The sequence below is a fragment of the Artemia franciscana genome, chromosome 10 (assembly GCF_032884065.1).
Source record: "Artemia franciscana chromosome 10, ASM3288406v1, whole genome shotgun sequence".
Classification (NCBI taxonomy): Eukaryota; Metazoa; Arthropoda; class Branchiopoda; order Anostraca; family Artemiidae; genus Artemia; species Artemia franciscana.
Window position 1 is genome coordinate 15,659,203 of NC_088872.1, and position 18,551 is coordinate 15,677,753.

General features: G+C 35.0%; 2 protein-coding genes across 7 annotated transcripts in view; one reads left to right on the forward strand and one right to left on the reverse strand.

The window, feature by feature from the left end:
- The window catches only part of LOC136031834 (transmembrane protein 208-like), a 24,896-nt gene extending 20,176 nt beyond the window's left edge, over positions 1–4,720 (reverse strand). The window contains exon 1 of one of the 4 annotated variants that reach the window (XM_065711666.1): positions 4,639–4,720. Coding sequence is in view for 2 of the 4 variants with exons in the window: in XM_065711663.1 (XP_065567735.1) it covers positions 4,449–4,454 (6 nt within the window). In the remaining 2 variants the exon portion in view is untranslated. Of the gene's footprint in view, positions 1–4,084; positions 4,263–4,400; positions 4,508–4,638 lie in introns of those variants that run through there. The other 3 variants (XM_065711663.1, XM_065711665.1, XM_065711664.1) reach the window with 3 other exon arrangements.
- On the forward strand, positions 4,687–12,963 carry LOC136031835 (protein LLP homolog). 3 transcript variants are annotated; one of them, XM_065711667.1, is made up of 3 exons: positions 4,687–4,773; positions 8,860–9,038; positions 12,742–12,963. In XM_065711667.1, exons 2-3 carry the CDS (start codon positions 8,883–8,885, stop codon positions 12,943–12,945), a joined length of 360 nt encoding a protein of 119 aa, XP_065567739.1. In that variant the 5' UTR covers positions 4,687–4,773; positions 8,860–8,882; the 3' UTR covers positions 12,946–12,963. The 3 variants fall into 3 exon arrangements, with proteins under 3 accessions (XP_065567739.1, XP_065567740.1, XP_065567741.1); XM_065711668.1 differs by having other exon boundaries at positions 4,693–4,737; XM_065711669.1 differs by having other exon boundaries at positions 4,697–4,751.
- The last annotated feature ends 5,588 nt before the right edge of the window (positions 12,964–18,551 follow it).

The following is an 18,551-nucleotide window of genomic DNA, read 5'->3' on the forward strand; positions in this document are numbered from 1 at the left end:
AAGGTGGAACCAGTTTGAATGTTATTTGCACCAACCTTAAAACCTTTTACAATACTCCAACTACTCTTCCCCCTTGGTGGTAGCTATCATTTCATGCTACGATTGAAACCACTGCTAGTTTTTAAAACAAATTACTCAGCTTCTGAATTTTCATACTGGCCAATAACAAGTCAGGGTCTTTTTAATTTTGGATTATATGTGAGAGTTGGGATGATGTTGTGTCGTGTGTAAATCTTAATTCCAAGGTTAGTTTGCTTCAAACAAAAATAATGACAAATTACTGAAATTGTTTCCCAGAGGTTAACAAGAAGGTATGCTCTCACATCAATCTTACATTAAAGAAAAAATAAAAGGACTAATCCATTTGAAACTAAAACCTTTTCACCTTGGGAAGAAAGATGATGCCTTAACCCTCCATAAACAAATAAAGAAAGAAATATGTTATACTGCTTCGAGTTATTGTAAGAATAAATTGAATTACTTAAAACAGAGCAAACCTCAGCAATGGTTTAAGAAAATGAAAGAAATACAGGGTTGCTTGTGCAAGAACCTTAAGTTCCTTCTGGATGAACTGCCTGAACAGACTGCCAATGAGCTGAATAAACATCTAGCTAGTATTGGCAAGCATTCCCCCCTCTCTCAGAAAACCATCCAATCCCTGAAACTCCAAAAGATAAAATTCGGGAAATTTCAGCAAAGTAAATAACAGAAAAATTACATAAACTAAAAAAAAAAACAGTATTTGTCAAATTGATATCCTATTTGATCTAATAAAAGCATTCACTGATAAACTATCAACACTCCTTGTTAGTATTTTTAATATTATTAGTAATTCCAGATGTTACCCATTGTAATTAAAGCTGGGCTATATTACTCCAAACCAAAAAAGTGAGGCCTGAATAATTTTACTGGAGTATGACCAATCATCTTAACCCTATTTTTCTTAAAAATGTACAAGGGTTTCTTAGCTAATTGGTTGAAGGCAAAGATTCTTGAACTTATTGACTTAAAACAGTTTGGATACCTAAAGGAGACATCTACTTCACACTACCTTGTTAGTTTTCTTGACACCATTCTTAAAAGCCTTGAAAACCCTGATACTTTGTCGAATCTTTTATTAATTGGTTTCCAGAAAGCATTCAGACTAATTGGCCACAGTATCCTTGTAAGTAAACTACTGACAGTGTTTCAAGTGAGTCCCTTTCTTGTTCAAATTGTTGCCACCTTTTTAACAAATTGTTTTCAAGTGCTTAAATTTAAAAATATTTCATCTGATCCCCTTCTTATCTTTTTTGGGGCCCTCAGGGAACCCTGATGGGTCCCATTCCATTCCTTATAATGGCTACTAGCCTCATGACTGACCAAACAAAGTGATGAAAGTATGTGGACAATCTATCTGTACTTGAAATTTGTTGATGAAATATTAAAAGCTCATTATGATGTTACTTGATGATGTCACAAAGGATGCTTCTACGTCCAAGATGAAAGTTAATGCTAATAAATTTTCAGTTATGAAAGTTAATTTTTTTATATCACCCCCTTCTGTCAGATTCAAAAGGAAATTCAGAGGCTTAATGCCAGTCAGGATTTAAAATAAGAGCTCTAAGACATAAGGTTCTTCTAAATATCAAAATTCATTAAAATCCAATCACCCACTCATAAGTTAAAATTACACCTTTTTTCTAATTTTCTCCTCTCCCTTCATCCCCTAGATAGTTGAATCAGGGAAAAAGACTTTATCAAGTCAATTTGTGCAGGTCCCTGACATGCCTACCAATTTTCATTGTCCTAACATGTCCATAAGCACCAAATTTGCCAAAGCACTAGACCCCCCTAAATCCCCCAAAGGGAGCAGATCCAGTCAGGTTATGTCAACCACATATCTATGACATTTGCTTAATCTACCCACCAAGTTTCATCCTGATCTCTCCACACTAAGTGTTTTCCAAGATTTCCGGTTTCCCCCTCCAACTCCCCCCAATGTCACCAGATCTGGTCAGGATTTAAAATAAGAGCTCTGAAACATGAGTTCCTTCTAAATATCCATTTTCATTAAGATCCAGTCACCTGTTCTTAAGTTAAAAATACCTTTATTTTTCTAATTTTTCTGAATTAATACCCCTCCCTACTCCCCCAAAGAGAGTGAATCTGTTCCAAATATGTCAATCATGTATCTATAACTTTTGCTTATTCTTCCCATCCAGTTTCATCCCAATCTCTCCACTCTAAGCGTTTTCCAAGATTTCTGTTTTCCCCCTCTTACCTCCTATGTCCCCGGATCTGATTCAAATTGAAAATGGAGCATCTGAGACATATAATCTTTCTATATATCAAGTTTCATTAAGATCCAATCACCCATTCATAAGATAAAGATACTTCAATTTTCACATTTTCCAAGACTTCCAGCTTGCCCCTCCAACTCCCCCCAATGTCATTGGACCTGGTCGAGATTTAGAATAAGAGCTCTGAGGTACAAGATCCTTCTAAATATCAAATTCCATTAAGATCTGATCACCTATTTGTAAGTTACAAATACCTTGTTCTTTCTAATTTTTCCCAATTACCCCCCCCACTCCCCCAAAGAGAGTGGATCCAGTCCAATTATGTCAGCCATGTATCTTGGACTTGTGCTTATTCTTCCCACCAAGTTTCATCTGGATCTCTCCACTCTAAGCCTTTTCCAAGATTTCCAGTTCCCCCTGCCCCCAATGACACTGGATTTAAGCAATCTGAGTTACAAGGTTTTTCTAAATATGATTTTTTTTAAAGATCCAACCACTCCTTTGTAAATTAAAAGTACCTCATTTTTTCTAATTTTTCAGAATTAACCCTCCTCCCAACTCCCCCAAAGAAAGCAGATTAGTTCCAGTTATATCAATCATATATCTACAACTTGTGCTTGTTTTTCCCACCAAGCTTCATCCCAATCCCTCCACTCTAAGCATTTTCTAAGATTTTAGTATTCCCTCTCCAACTCCTCCCAATGTCACCAGATCCGGTTGGGATTTAAAACAACAGCTGAGACAAGATATCCTCCTAACCATCATATTTCATTAAAATCTGATCATCCATTCATAAGTTAAAAATACTTCTTTTTCCTAATTTTTATGAATTATACTCCCTCCCACTCCCCCCCCCCACATGGTTGAATTGGGGAAACAACTATTTCTAATTTAATCTGGTCTGGTCCCTGATACACCTTCCAAATTTCATTGTCCTAGCTTATCTGGAAGTTCCTAAACTAGCAAAACTGGGAAAGACACACCAACAGAATTCTTGATTGCTACATGTCACTTGGTTAATATCAAGTGCCATTAAAACTAAAAGAAAAAACACAAGAAAAACTAAAAAAAAAAAAATAGCACAAAAACTAGCAATTAAAAAAAACAGAAAAAAAGTGGTAGTTCAGGCATTTGTTCCAAAGAATCATCATTTATAGTAACTGCAACTGCAAGTTTTTGGTTTTTGGGCCTTCCTACAGACAATGCATTTGGTAAATAATTTTTGGCACTGACACCCCACATTGGTAGGGGTCAGTCCTCATGCCAACTAACTAGCTGACACTCTATGTGTTGCTGGGGTGCACAGAACCGCAGCAACACATGACAGGGGTCAGTTATATATATGTATATATATATATATTGGCACTGAGAAAACATAGTGTTATTTGTGGAAAACAAGCACTAACTCATACTTAATTGCTATAATTTACCACAATTGGAGCCAACTTTCCTAGATAAAGTGAAAATGACACTAAAAACTAAAAATTAGGCCATCTGGTTCCATAAAGGTACTATTTAGACTACAAAGATACTTTATAGTACTATAAAGGTTAATATGTTCTAAAAATAAATGGTCTAGGCTATTTCTGATGAAGCTTGAATTAGGATATGCAGGTTTATATTAGTCTTGACAAGATTTTGGAAGAGACTTAATTTCAGCTGGGGGGATGTCACACTGGAAGATGGAGGGGTGAGGGGTAAACCAAGGTCCGGGTGGGGCAGTTGCCATTCTTTTCCCCATAGAAAATTAAGCCCCTGCTATGATTATTCTGAATATCATGAAGTAATAATCATTTTCTTACCATGGTTTCTTCTTTCTAGTTAGTCCTCTAGACATATACATAAAAAATTATTGAGCTATGAAAAGGCATCAAGTGATGTATTCACTTTCATCCTGGTTAAATCATGTAAATTCAAATTTAACTGAAATTTCCTTCTCTTGAGCCACTAAGCCAAAATATCACTTTCTTTTTTCTTAGCCTAACAGGCCTCTTGCCTTCTTGATCCAGGAAGAGCATTAAACCAGTCATTATAGCCTTGTATTGGGGATAGGTCAGCCTAATTCTTTTAAATTATTAACATATTTCCTTTACAGGTATTCGTGCACTAGAAATTCACCTAAAGGACCCTTAGTTTAGAAACCAAATCCATTCAAATTAATCTTACAGCCATATTTTAATTCTAACTAACTATCACGTGCAGAAATTTTAAGTATCAAAAATAAAGATACAAAAAAAGAAATACTTTGAATGTCTACAAATTTTCAGTTAATTAAATTATCGAATCAAATTTTCTGATCAGAAAATGATTCTATGAACTGCAGACATTAGCTAGAAATTATAACTATTTTATTTACTTTTCAACAAGTCTTGTCTAACAACAATTCTTCAGTCTATGCCAACAACAATTTTTCAATCTACATCTGAATTTCTTCCACGTGCTTCTTGTGAAAAAGGTTTGAAGTAAAAGGTTGTTTGAGCTGTTTACTGGGGTAGGCATTAGGTTTACTATGTTGTAAGGGCTCATTATTAATGATAAAGAGGAGTAAGGATTTGTTTAATGTAAATTAGCCATATCTTCTTGTAGGCTAGGTAAATCTGACAGTCAAAAATAAATTGTCTGGGTGATAGGGTTAGAGTTATAATATAGGGTCAACTTTTAGTTTAGCTACTTTTTGCTATCTTGGAAAGGGTATAGGTTAGGAAATGAAGATTTCAATAAAAAATCCAGGGCCAGAACATACTCTGTTGAGGCAGGCCTATTGCCAAGGTTCTTTGTTAGCCCTCTTTTAATTTCTGGGTCTTAGAAATTTGCCTGCTTGACTGGTCTATGCCTATTAAAATTTTACCAAAACCATATTTTACCTTAATTTTTACTTAGCCTATCAGTTTCTTTTTCTCTAGTTTTAGTTCTGAAAACATGATTCCTGTTACCTATTTAGTAGGCTAGGATTTTAAGCCATAGGCTATCAATAGGCTTTTTCAAATTTAGGAAATGTATTTGAAGATTTGAAACCTGAAAAATTAGGATTCAGCAAAATTGTGAAGCTGAAAACAGTTAGCCCATGTTATACTTCATTGAAACTGAAGATCTAGGCTATTTTGCAAGTTGTCACTTTTATAACACTAAGATTTTAAAGGTCAGTGCCCAAAAGAGGAGGAAGGAATCAAGGTAGGCATTTTAAAATATGTTCTTAGGACATACTTCAGTCTGTAGACCCATCATCCCTGAAAGATTTATTTTCCTAACCCCTTTCCAAGATAGCAAAAAGTAGTGAAACTATAATCCTAACTTTTAGGGTATTCAGATAACCAAGAAACAACCTTACCTCTATAATTAGAATTTCATCCAAAATCCAAATATGGCATTTGTTTCTGTTGCAAATTCAATTTTTTTACCTAACCTAGCCTTTCTAACCTTACCTTATTTTTAACCTTAACCTTATTTTTACCTAACCTAGCCTTTCTAACCTTACCCAAATGTACAGTGCATAGGCTATTATATTTCCTGTGCATCTATTGACTCTTGATTTTTTGTTGTTGTTGATTCAATTTATGGGTAAACTAGTTTTAACAAGATTTATGCTAACACTGGTGTACAAGCCATATCTAAAGTAAGAGAAAAAGTATCCTCTTTGAGGATCCATAAAGGACTTAAAATTAAATGCATTTTACCATAAAATATAGTAAATTTGTAGTTTACAACATATTTTAGCTAAAATAAAAGTGAACATTACTTGATGCCTTTTCTTATGCTCTTTCACAGTTCAATAATCATTTCTGGGGCAAATAGTATTTTAATCCCTTAATAGGCAAGGGTGTAGCTTAAGCCTTGAGTTAGGGGGAAGATATAAAGAATACACTGACAAATTGTCCTTGGTGCCAGCAAATAGTTACACATAATCCAAACTAAACTAAAAACATAAGCTAAACTCCAAGGTGTTGACAGTATGTGCTGACACCTTGGAAATATGTGAGGGGGAGCCCCCTCCTCCTTAGCTGCACCCCTGTTAATGGGGCCCCAAAAGATAAAACTCTCCAAAGGCTAGTTGCTAAAAGTTTAAAAACATCTTTAAAAAAGTATAGTAAGAAAAAATTGCCATTTGTTACTGATTCAGGAATGGTAATTATTATTTTCTGTAGTCTTAATAGTAAAGTGTTATTAAGAAAACAAATTTATAAGAATTATTTAAAAAGCATCTGAAACCCTCAAAAATGACAACACCAAAACTAATTACATTTTTGAGGGATTTGTAGCAGTTTTTAAAATTTTGGCAAATTTGTTTTCAAAATAACATTCTACTATTAAAACTAAGGAAAATAATAGTTACCCTTCCTGAAACAGCTACAAATGGCAATTTTTCTCACTAGCCAGTTTTTTCATATAAAATATGCTTTTTAACTTTTGGTGACTATAGGCCATTTTAAGCCTTTGAAGGGGTTGAAATGGAATTTACTGTAGAAATAATTATTGAATTATGAAAGAGCCTAAAAAAGAGCATCAAGTAATGTATTGACTTTTGTCCAAGCTTAATTATGTTATATACTATAAAATTCACCTAAATTATTTGGTAAAGGTCTAGAATTTGGCTTCTTCAGAAGAAGACATCCTGGAACAATTGAGACATTTGTAGACTGCTAAGTCCAATATTTAGGATTATTAGGTTTGTGTTATTTGACTGTTCTTTTCCAGTCCCCTCTAACAATCTCATATAGCCCTAGGCTATATAAAGAAACTAACCCAAAAATGACAGAATTCTTACTTCATTATGTGCTACAAATGTCAATGAGTCATAGTGCTTTTCTCCTGTTTTTATCTATTTCTGATTCAGTTTTCATTAATTATTTTGTTACTTTTTTCTGCATAGCCTTAGACTATATGAGACCATAAGAGAGGGATTGGGGATTAACTGTTAAAATTGAGCATACATTGTCTTTCTTGAATTAATTTAGTTTCATATCCCTCTCAGCTTTTCCTGGAATTTTCAGCCTGATACTCTATTCCATTCCCGAGGTATTACATCTGTGCAGCTTGATAATCTAGATGCACTTAAACCCTTTTGAGTAATTTGATTATAGTAGAAGTAGCAGCAGTTGCAGTTACAAGTAGTCACAGTTGCATGTGGTTGCAGTCAAAGTTCTAAGTTGGATATACAAAATATAATATAGACATTATTGATGTTATTATGCTAAAGTATTTACATTTTGGGAAATTATCACAAGCTGGCTAGCAAAGCCAATTTTGTTCCCTTTAATATCAGTGTTCACTGGAAAGCTGCCAGATCATCATTCAGGCTCTGGCAAAACAAACCAGACTATATATTGCAAGGACTAAGATTCAGTTTAATTTTGTCATGCAAAAGTAATTTTTAATCTGGCTAATTGCCTTTATTTGGAAAACGAATTAATGTTGCTTTTTGGTTCTTGGTACCAGAGCAGATCTTTAATGTCATGGCTTTTAAACAAACCCTAAAGCCAGGGTCATATCCAGTATCTTTCTTTGGGGAAGGGGAATTTATTTTTAACACATCAAAAAGCTATTTATATATGTTTTGTTATGTTTTTTCCAGTCAGACAAACATTTCGGATGGGGGAGGGCTTTAAATCCCCACCCCCTGCCTGGATACAGCTTTCCACAAAGCTCAATATTTTTCTGATGTTACAAACCTAAAACTTTATTTCTTGATAACCAACATTCCTGGTTTGATACTGCAACAATGATTTCTGTTCTGAATTCAAATAACTATTGCCATGACCTTTAAAAAAGCTATGGACCTTATTGAAAAATAGTAATTTCATGAAACAAATAATGCTCCTAGAAATCATAGAGAATTGTAATCCAGAAACAATTATTAGTACTTGATAAAGTGTTTTTCCTCGATTCGACTATCGGGGGGGGGGGTTGAAAGGTCAGGAAAATTTAGAAAAATGAAGTATTTTTGTCTTACAAGTTGGTAATCGGATCTTAATAAATTTTGATATTTAGAAGAACTTTAGTTTTAAGTAGGCTATTCTTTTGAATAGCCATATATCAAATAATAAGATGTATGAAAATTGGTGCTTGACTCCCCTTTTTTGGAGTATAATGAGAGAAATATTAAGGTGACTAGATTATGTTTAAGTGATTGATGATGATGATTGCTGAACATTTTGTATTTTGGCATCTTGGTGCCAAACACAGAAAGTTGGACATCCTAACAGGACTTGCGAATAGGTAATAGAGATATCATAATATATAGCAAAGAGTAGAGAGAATAGGCTGGAGAAATAGCATTTAAATATGTGTTGATAACATGAGATTAAGATAAGAGTAGGCTAGTTTCCAAGAAATGGCTACCACTATTACAAATGGGCTGAATTTGTACAAGCATCATAGTGTTGCACTTTCTGCTACGAAATCAGTTTGTAGTTGGTTTCTCAACCCTGGTTATAGGGAGTAGGTTAACCTTTGATTTTTTGGGTATTATTGCTAAACAATTTTGCTTATTTTTATTGATGACTGCCCATATTTATGCTTTGTTTATAGAATTGCTTGTTCTCGTTGTTACATTGACAATTTTTTGTTCCTTTTATTCTAGGGATTTTAATCTATAACATAAAAATGGCAAAAAGTCTTCGAAGCAAATGGAAGCAGAAAATGAAAGCTGTAAAGAGAGTAAGGTATGATGCAAAAGCTACAGAAACACTAAAGAAAATTTTAGCCATTCAGCAAATAAGAGAACAAGAAGAAGAAGCTAAGAAGGATGCTGAGATGAAGGTAAAAGCAAATTTTAGCAGGATATCACATCAAGACAAGTGTAGCACAAAAAATTGAAATAGGAAAGGCAGATCAAGAATGGGAAACATAAGAAATGGAATATTTGGCTAAAAAACTATGTTTTTAAAAAAAATGATCTAAACTTTCATTCATGATGCACATGAGCACTGCCAGAAAATTTCCGTGGTGGGGGGCCAAGTGTTACTGGAAGCTTTGCTTTTACTAGATTTAACTAGAAATTTTTCTCATTTTCCTACTTTCTTACATTTCTATGTCTTCTTGTTTCCAAAGGAGGGCTATTACCCTTCCTGTTACCAAGAGTGGCCCTATGAGGGGGGGGAGGCACCCCAAGAAAAAGAGTGTTCAGACTGTTTAAGGAAACATGAATAATTTGTTTCTTCTTCTTGTTTTATCTATGTATTTTTATGCTTATACTTTAAAAAACGTCTATCCTAGAGAATTATTATAATAAAGTGAATTTACCAAATTAGTAATTTTATCAGAGCACAGAACTCAATGTATATTCTCTTATAATTCAACTCCTAGTATCAAAAGATTTACTGCAAGAAATCTGAACAGATTCAAGATAAATAAGGACAAACCAACTCAGTAGCCCTGTCCATCTCACAGAGTGAGTCAAAAGGAAAAGGGCTGAATAGTCTCGACTGAAAAGCCCGTGACTGCTGCAAAAGAAGAAGTTAGTTCTAATAAATAAGAGCTTCTTTTTATATTTTGAGTTAGTTTAAATCCTGTATCAGCCAACGTTTGATATATTAAAGTGTGCTCGATTTAAATATATAACCTCTAGTAGGAGCATAGATGAGTTTCCAATCTTTTCATTATTGATTGGTGGATTTGCTGATTCCTTCTAGTGTTTTGTATTTCTGCTTTAGTTGTGTGTGTGTATGCAGAATGGGTATGGCTCTTTTTTATATATAACCTCTATTGGGAGCATAGACGAGTGGCTCCTGTTGCCATCTTTTCATTATTGATTGGTGGATTTGCTGATTCCTTCTAGTGTTTTGTATTTCTGCTTTAATTGTGTGTGTGTGTGTATGCAGAATGGGCATGGCTCTTTTTTATATATAACCTCTATTGGGAGCATAAACGAGTGGCTCCTGTTGCCATCTTTTCATTATTGATTGGTGGATTTGCTGATTCCTTCTAGTATTTGTGTTTCTGCTTTAGTTGTGTGTGTATATGCAGAATGGGTATGGCTCTTTTTTATGTATAACCTCTATTGGGAGCATAGACGAGTGGCTCCTGTTGCCATCTTTTCATTATTGATTGGTGGATTTGCTGATTCCTTCTAGTATTTTGTGTTTCTGCTTTAGTTGTGTGTGTGTATGCAGAATGGGTATGGCTCTTTTTTATATATAACCTCTATTGGGAGCATAGATGAGTGGCTCCTGTTGCCATCTTTTCATTATTGATTGGTGGATTTGCTGATATCTTCTAGTGTTTTGTATTTCTGCTTTAATTGTGTGTGTGTGTATGCAGAATGGGTATGGCTCTTTTTTATATATAACCTCTATTGGGAGCATAGACGAGTGGCTCCTGTTGCCATCTTTTCATTATTGATTGGTGGATTTGCTGATTCCTTCTAGTGTTTTGTATTTCTGCTTTAGTTGTTTGTGTGTATGCAGAATGGGCATGGCTCTTTTTTATATATAACCTCTATCGGGAGCATAGACGAGTGGCTCCTGTTGCCATCTTTTCATTATTGATTGGTGGATTTGCTGATTCCTTCTTTTATTTTGTGTTTCTGCTTTAGTTGTGTATGTATATGCAGAATGGGTATGGCTCTTTTTTATATATATAACCTCTATTGGGAGCATAGACGAGTGGCTCCTGTTGCCATCTTTTCATTATTGATTGGTGGATTTGCTGATTCCTTCTAGTGTTTTGTATTTCTGCTTTAATTGTGTGTGTGTGTGTATGCAGAATGGGTATGGCTCTTTTTTATATATAACCTCTATTGGGAGCATAGACGAGTGGCTCCTGTTGCCATCTTTTCATTATTGATTGGTGGATTTGCTTATTCCTTCTAGTGTTTTGTATTTCTGCTTTAGTTGTGTGTGTGTGTATGCAGAATGGGTATGGCTCTTTTTTATATATAACCTCTATTGGGAGCATAGACGAGTGGCTCCTGTTTCCATCTTTTCATTATTGATTGGTGGATTTGCTGATTCCTTTTAGTGTTTTGTATTTCTGCTTTAATTGTGTGTGTGTGTGTGTATGCAGAATGGGCATAGTTCAAAATCATGGGGTACAGTTGACGCAGTTTAAAATTTTTAATCTTGAGTCGTTAATTTAGTTTTTATAGAAATGACGTAATGAAAACTCGTGGAAAGTGAGTGAAAGTTATTTATATAACTAAGATTTTATGAAGCAAATAAATTTTTGTTTTTTATAAGTTCTTTAATTGAAATTTAGTGAATTGATTGAAAATATTTTATTTGAAATCAATTAACTGATAAATAATATATCTTAAAGTTAATTTTAAGAAATTCTATTCGTAAAAAAAAACTCTTCAATTCTACTTACGTTTGAAAATTATAATTTTTTTTTTAACTTATTCATATTGTGGAAATTGTTAACAATTGTAAGAAAACTTTTTTTTTTTATAAATAAAACATTTTGAATCTTCATGTTGATGTTAAAAGTTGTCAAATGCATACAAAAAGAATACTTTAAAACATTAAATATAAAATTCTGCGGAAAACTGTAGAAAATAATAGATGAAATACAGTTGACAAAGAGTTTAGTTTGGTACAGTACGCCCATTAATCAATTTATATTAAGAGTTAAACATTTCATTATCGTAATGCTGGTGTGAGCTTAAAAACATTTTTTGGTTACCGATTATTTTTTTTATTTAAGCTAATGCAATATTTTTTAAAGCCAGAAACGTAATGTTAAACAACTTAAGAGTGATTTTGTCACGGGAGATATCCCCTCTTTGTTAACTTGGTGCTACTCTCATCCCGTACTGTCTGGCCAGAGCGAATGAATGGATATAGAAAGGAACAACTAAACAATGAGTGACCAATAAAGTAGGGGGGGGGGTCAGATTTTAGTTTACACATATCTCCAAATAGGAGAGCTTTCCCCCCTTCCTCAAAAATACAGAAAGGGAAAGGCAATTTTTCTAGTTTTGATATTACTGTACAGGAGGTGTGTTAAAAGAAGGGGCTCCCTGTGGGACCGGAACATCAACATCATTATATGTTGAGAGTAAAGGAAATATGAGACTGGATACAAGAAAGTTATTGGTGTACTAACATGGATTTAATAGAAACGAAAAATTATTTGTAACACTGGGATTAGGGTGTTGCCTGGAATGACCAGAAAAACTCAAAATAAGTTCTGAATTTCTTCAAACCTTTCGACTACATAGAAAGGGGGGCTATTGCCCAACCTCCTAACGAAAATGGCCCAAGGGGGAGGGGCAGTATGGCCAATCCCACCTCCAAAACAATTAAATCTTGATTTTCTCTGAATTTCTCCTCTAAAACAGGCTGACTCTTTTGTTAGAATTTTTTCTTGTTTTTGTTTAAGTATAGTTTTTTTTAGTTTTTATTAAAGTAACAACCTCTCACCATAATAAGAAAAAATGTATTTGCAGACAAAATTGGATCAATTACCTGTCTTTATTCGAGTAGACTACTTATAATGTCTTCAAAATTTGACTTTTTTTTAGGAGAAAGAACCAACCTCCACGGAAAAAATGGATGTCGAGAAGGATATATACAATGTAAAAACGATGAGGAACTCGAAGAATCAGTATCCCGAATGGATCACAAAGAAGCAAAAGAGACACGTGTCTGCAAAAGCTCTCAAGAAGAAAAAAGCTAAAGGGAAAAAATTAGCTGCAAATCCTATTTGGAAAAAAGCAATTAGCTAAATAAATTTTTTCAATTTACATGCCTTTTTGTTTTTCAGGTATTTTTTTTAAGAACATTTAACAGTACAGAAAAGCTAATCCTTCACGCCTTTGGTATTTAACATAAATGGTAACGAGCCAAATTACAAGGACCAGCATGTACATTTGTAGAAGAAGGATTAAAAAATTTCCTCATTAAAATTTCCGTGTCCAACGGCGTACATTGCTTTTTTCTTCAAGTTATAGACTAATTTGGTTGAACACTGTAATTTGGCTCATTTTTGGGCAAATTTCTGGGCCACTTATTCATATCTAGTAGTGCATTGGGTAGATCTACAGTTTTTTATTTATTAATCAATGAAAAGAATCTAAACCAATCCTTAGATAAGTTTCACTACATATTGAATGGAAGGCTTAATGGCTTTTGGACTGTACAGATATCTAGAAGGAAAGAAACAGACTCCATGAAAACTTTTGATAAATGAATTACTCTTTTTTTGTATGAATCCAACAGTTCGTGGTAACGAACTGTAGTAAGGAGCGACCCGGCTCAATAGCAACCAAAACTCTAAAAAATGGAATTTTGATACCAATAGTTACATCAAAAGAATCGAATTTTAATGCTGATTTTAAATATACAAGTTTCATCAAGATTAGTCGTACCTGTCAAAAGTTACGAGCCTGAGAAAATTTGCCTCATTTTAGAAAATATGGAGAAATACCCCCTAAAAGTCATACGATCTTAACGAAAATCACACCATCAGATTCAGTGTATCGGAGAACCTTATAGTAGAAGTTTCAAGCCCCTATCTACAAAAATGTGGAATTTCGCATTTTGTGCCAGAAGATAAATCACGGTTGCGTGTTTATTTGTTTTTTTGTTCTTTTATTTATTTATTTTCCAGGGGTGATCGTATCGACTCAGTGGTCCTAGAATGTCGCAAAAGGGCTCATTCTAACGGAAATTAAAGTTCTAGTGCCCTTTTTAAGTGACCGAAAAAATTGGAGGGCACCTAGACCTCCTTCCACGCTCATTTTTTCCCCAAAGTCACCGGATCAGAATTCTAATATAGCCATTTTATTCACCATAGTCGAAAAACCTAATAACTATGTCTTTGGGGACGACTTACTCCTCCGCAGTCCCCTTGGGAGGGGCTGCAAGTTACAAACTTTGACCTGTGTTTACATATAGTAATGGTTACTGGGAAGTGTACAGACGTTTTCAGGGGGATTTTTTGGCTTGGGGGGGGGGGGTTACGCGGGAAGATCCTTCCATGGAGGAACTTCTCATGGGGGAAGAGACTTTCAATGGAGGGGCGCAGGATTTTCTAGTATTATTTAAAAAAAACAATGAAAAAATAAATATGAAAAGTTTTTTCTACTGAAAGTGAGGAGTAGCATTAAAACTTAAAACGAACAGAAATTATTACGCATATGAGGGGTTTACCTCCTCGTAATACCTCGCTCTTTAAGTTAAAGTATTTTTAGTAATTTCAACTATTCATTCTACGGCCTTCGTGATTCAGGGGTCATTCCTAAGGAATTGGGATAAAATTTAAGCTTTAGTGTAAAGAGCGAGGTATCGACGAGGGGTGAGCCCCCTCATATACGCAATAAAAACATACGAATATAAAACTTCGCTACGTAAGTTAATTCGTAAGTTACGTATATTTTTTACTTATGAAAACGTTCGTAAGAAATTAAAAGTTATAGTTGCCTCTTTAAGTAATCAAAAAATTCGAGGGCAACTAGGCCTCCTCTCTCCCTCCTTTTTTCTCAAAATCTTCCGATTAAAACTATGAAAAAAGCCATTTTGCCCAAAAAATTAATATGCAAATTTCGTTTTAATTATTTATGAACGGAGAGCCAAGATCAAAAATGCATTAATTCAAAAACGTCCAGAAATTAACAAAAAAAACAAAACAAGTTTTTTAAATGAAAGTAAGGAGCGAAATTAAAACTTAAAACGAACAGAAATTACTCCGTATATGAAAGGGGCTTTTCCTCCTCAACGCCCCGCTCTTTACGCTAAAGTTGTTTACTGTTTTAAAATGTAGAGTTAAGAGAGAGAGTCAAACTTTAGCCTAAAAAGCGGGGCGTTGAGGAGGAAAAGCCCCTTTTGCCTCTTCTGGCAAAAAATAAAAATTCCACATTATTGAAGATGAGAACTTAAAACTTCTTCAGTAGGGTTCTCTGATATGTTGAATCTGATGGTGTGATTTTCGTTAAGATTCTATGAATTTTATGGGGTGTTTCCCCCTATTTTCTAAAATAAGGCAATTTTTCTCAGGCTCGTAGCTTTTGATGGGTAAGACTAAACTTGATGAAATTTATATATTTAAAATCAACATTAAAATGTGATTCTTTTGATTTAACTATTGGTATCAAAATTCCGTTTTTTAGAGTTTGGGTTACTGTTGAGCCGGGTCTTTCCTTACTACAGTTCGTTACCAAGAACTGTTTGATAGAGTTGTTTTATTTTATCGTTTAATTTTAATTTTCTAATGTCGTTTTTCAACAGTGTCGTTTCAATTAACCAAATGTGTGCCTCTGGCTCTTTACGGTAATGTTGATGTCACGCCATCGATCAACACAGACTATGAGAATAAGTCAAATATAGGGCAAGACATTTCCGATCAAAAACCAACAAGGTACTCTTTACATGTTTTATCAAGCTTGAATACATTATATAATTAGTTGTTGGTTCCAATGACATTTTTAAGACTGTCTTGGGAAATTTTACGTTGAATGCAAGAGATATCTTGGTGAAAATACAGTCTACATCATCTTTTGTGTTTGAGCTATTTAAAGAGTTAAGAGTCGATTTCACCAAAGAACTTATTAATAAAAACCAAATAAAAACATTTTTCAACAATAGAGTTGTCAAAAGTTGCAGTGACGATTTTTGTTCGTTTTTAGTTGTAATGCTTCTCTTTACTTTCAATTGAAAAAACTTGTTTTTACATTTAAAGTTTCAATTGCTATCTTACTGAGATTATTCCTTCGATTAAAGAAGCCACATAAGCGGCAGTACCATGTGAGATAATTAAGGTTGGTGCACTGAAAAAGGGCTGGAGCGATTACCCAGAACTACAACTTGCAAAGAACCGTCACAAGTTTTGGTTTAAGATCTGGGTGGATTGTGATCGTCCCAGATCTGGTTTAATTTTTAAGATCCTCAAATCGACTAGAAAACAGTACTGGAAAACTGTACTGCTCTTCTAGAGAAGGCAAGTGTATATTTTGTCTCGTGATATCAAAAATCATCCGCAGGTACTAGGAGCAGCGTATCAAAGTTCGCTTCATCGTCTTGTTCACATTCTAACCCTATTGATGCAACTTCCTGGAAAAAACTCCTCTCCTCGTTATTCTCTAGTAGCCTCTCACCACTGGACCCTACTTTTCGGCAGGTTCTCTCTTTAGCCATTTTTCTCAACTAGATCATAGCTGAAATCTTGTTTCTATTGCGCCATCGTCAGTTCTTACGCTAATTCATCTCCTTAATAAAGGCAAAGCTCCTGGTTTCTTACCGACTTCAACGTGAGCATTTGATTTATGGTACCAAAATACTAGTCGAATATATGGCGATACTTTTCCAATCTTGTATTGCGCGGCAATTTGTACTGATTACACTATGCGAGGGCATTGTGACGTGTGTCCCAAAAAAGAATAAGGTCTTGTGAATCTTATAGTCCAACTAGCTGTTGGGGTGGCACTTCGCGCCACCCCAACACCTAGTTGGTGGGGCGCCCCCCAAGCCCCCCCGCGCGCGTAAGTCGTTACGCGCCATTGTAGTTGTGTCCCTGTGTACCACCTATGAATATAGATAGATTTATATATGTGTTTTGAACTACGTAAAACTTGCGAATATACAACATTCTTGGCTTTCCCATTGTCTGTGCATATAGAAAGCCTTACGTTAATGACGTCATATGCAAACGCTCTTTTTACAAGCAAACAAACATGCATACACAAAACTCGTTTTTATATAGATAGATAGATACAATACAAATTAACTGCGTAAAACTTGCGAATATACAACATTCTTCGCTGTCCAATTGTCGCTACATATAAATAGATTGTCAGGTTTACCGACCCTCGAACATGCAACGTACGATTGTCCATGGGAAAAACAATCAGTATTAAAATCTATACCACATTTTTCTAATGATTGACCTTGAGGTTTGTTGATGGTGATTGCAAATGCTAATCGAATTGGGAATTGCAATCTTTTAAATTGAAAAGGCAGATCCGTTGGAATCATGGGAATGCGAGGAATAAGAACAGCCTCACCCTCAAAAGGCCCTGTCAAGATTGTGGCCTCTATTACGTTTTCCATTGTTGTTTTTTTTACGGCAAGTCGCGTGCCATTTCAAAGCTTTGGTGGATTGATATTTCTTAACAGTATTATTGGTACGCCTATTTTTAGTTGTAGCACGTATGGTGGAAACCCTGAAAGATCCACGGAATTTAAAAATTCAGATGGATAATTAACCGCCTCATTTGGTTCCAAAACTGTGTCGACTGACTTGTAAAGGACTGCCTGGTCTCGAATCTTGGTCAAAACAATATTGTTGATTTCGTGGACGTCTATATTTTTGGGTGCAAGAATCGCTGTTTCACTTAGCCATTTATTATTTTTATAATTGTTTAGAATATTCGGAAATACTTTTTCAATCAATTCGTTTTTGGACGTCACTAAATTACAGAATTCAGCAGGTAGTTGTATACGTCCTGAAATTGAGTCTACTGGGAGCTTTCCGTTTCCAATTGCCAGCAATTGATCTGAAAATGTTTGACCAGAGTCATCGTTTTGCAATCTGACACGCATATTTGTAGTTAATTTTAATGTTTTTACGTGTGCCCATAAATTAGAATTTTTCAGGCAAGCATTCATTTCGTCTGCAGGGGTTGATCTAGGTATTATCGGTAATGTTTGCCTGAAATCTCACGCAAGCAATATTGATGTGCTGCCAAAGGGTTTCGAATTCCCTCGCAAATCTTTCAAACATTGATCCAGAGCCTCGAGCGATTTTTTGTGTGCCATTGTGCACTCGTCCCAAATAATGAGTTTGCATTGCTGCAATACTTTACCCATCCCAGATGATTTGGAAATATTGCACGTGGGAGTTTTGCTTTTTTTTCTTACTTTCTCTATCAGCCGCAAGCCTGTTTTCTTGCTGTTCTTGTGATTCCTCGGCACGCCTTCTTTTTTCACTTTCTCTTTTAGCAGCAAGTCTGGTTTCGTGTTGCTAATGTGATTCCTCGGCACGCTTTTTGTTCTTACTTTCTCTATCAGCCGCAAGCATGTTTTCTTGCTGTTCTTGTGATTCCTCGGCACGCCTCCTTTTTTCACTTTCTCTTTTAGCAGCAAGTCTGGTTTCGCGTTGCTCTTGTGATTCCTCGGCACGTTTTCTTTTCTTACTTTCTCTATCAGCAGCAAGATTTTTGGCATAGACTCTTTGAGCAGCTTCCTCGGCTGTTGACATTGTAGGTTCTTTAGTCATTTTACAATAAAACATTTTTCCGTGAACGAATGTCTTAAATAACTTTAATGACGTCATCGTCTTAATGACGACCTGATGACATGACGTCACTCGACACACAGACAACTTATCTATCTATAT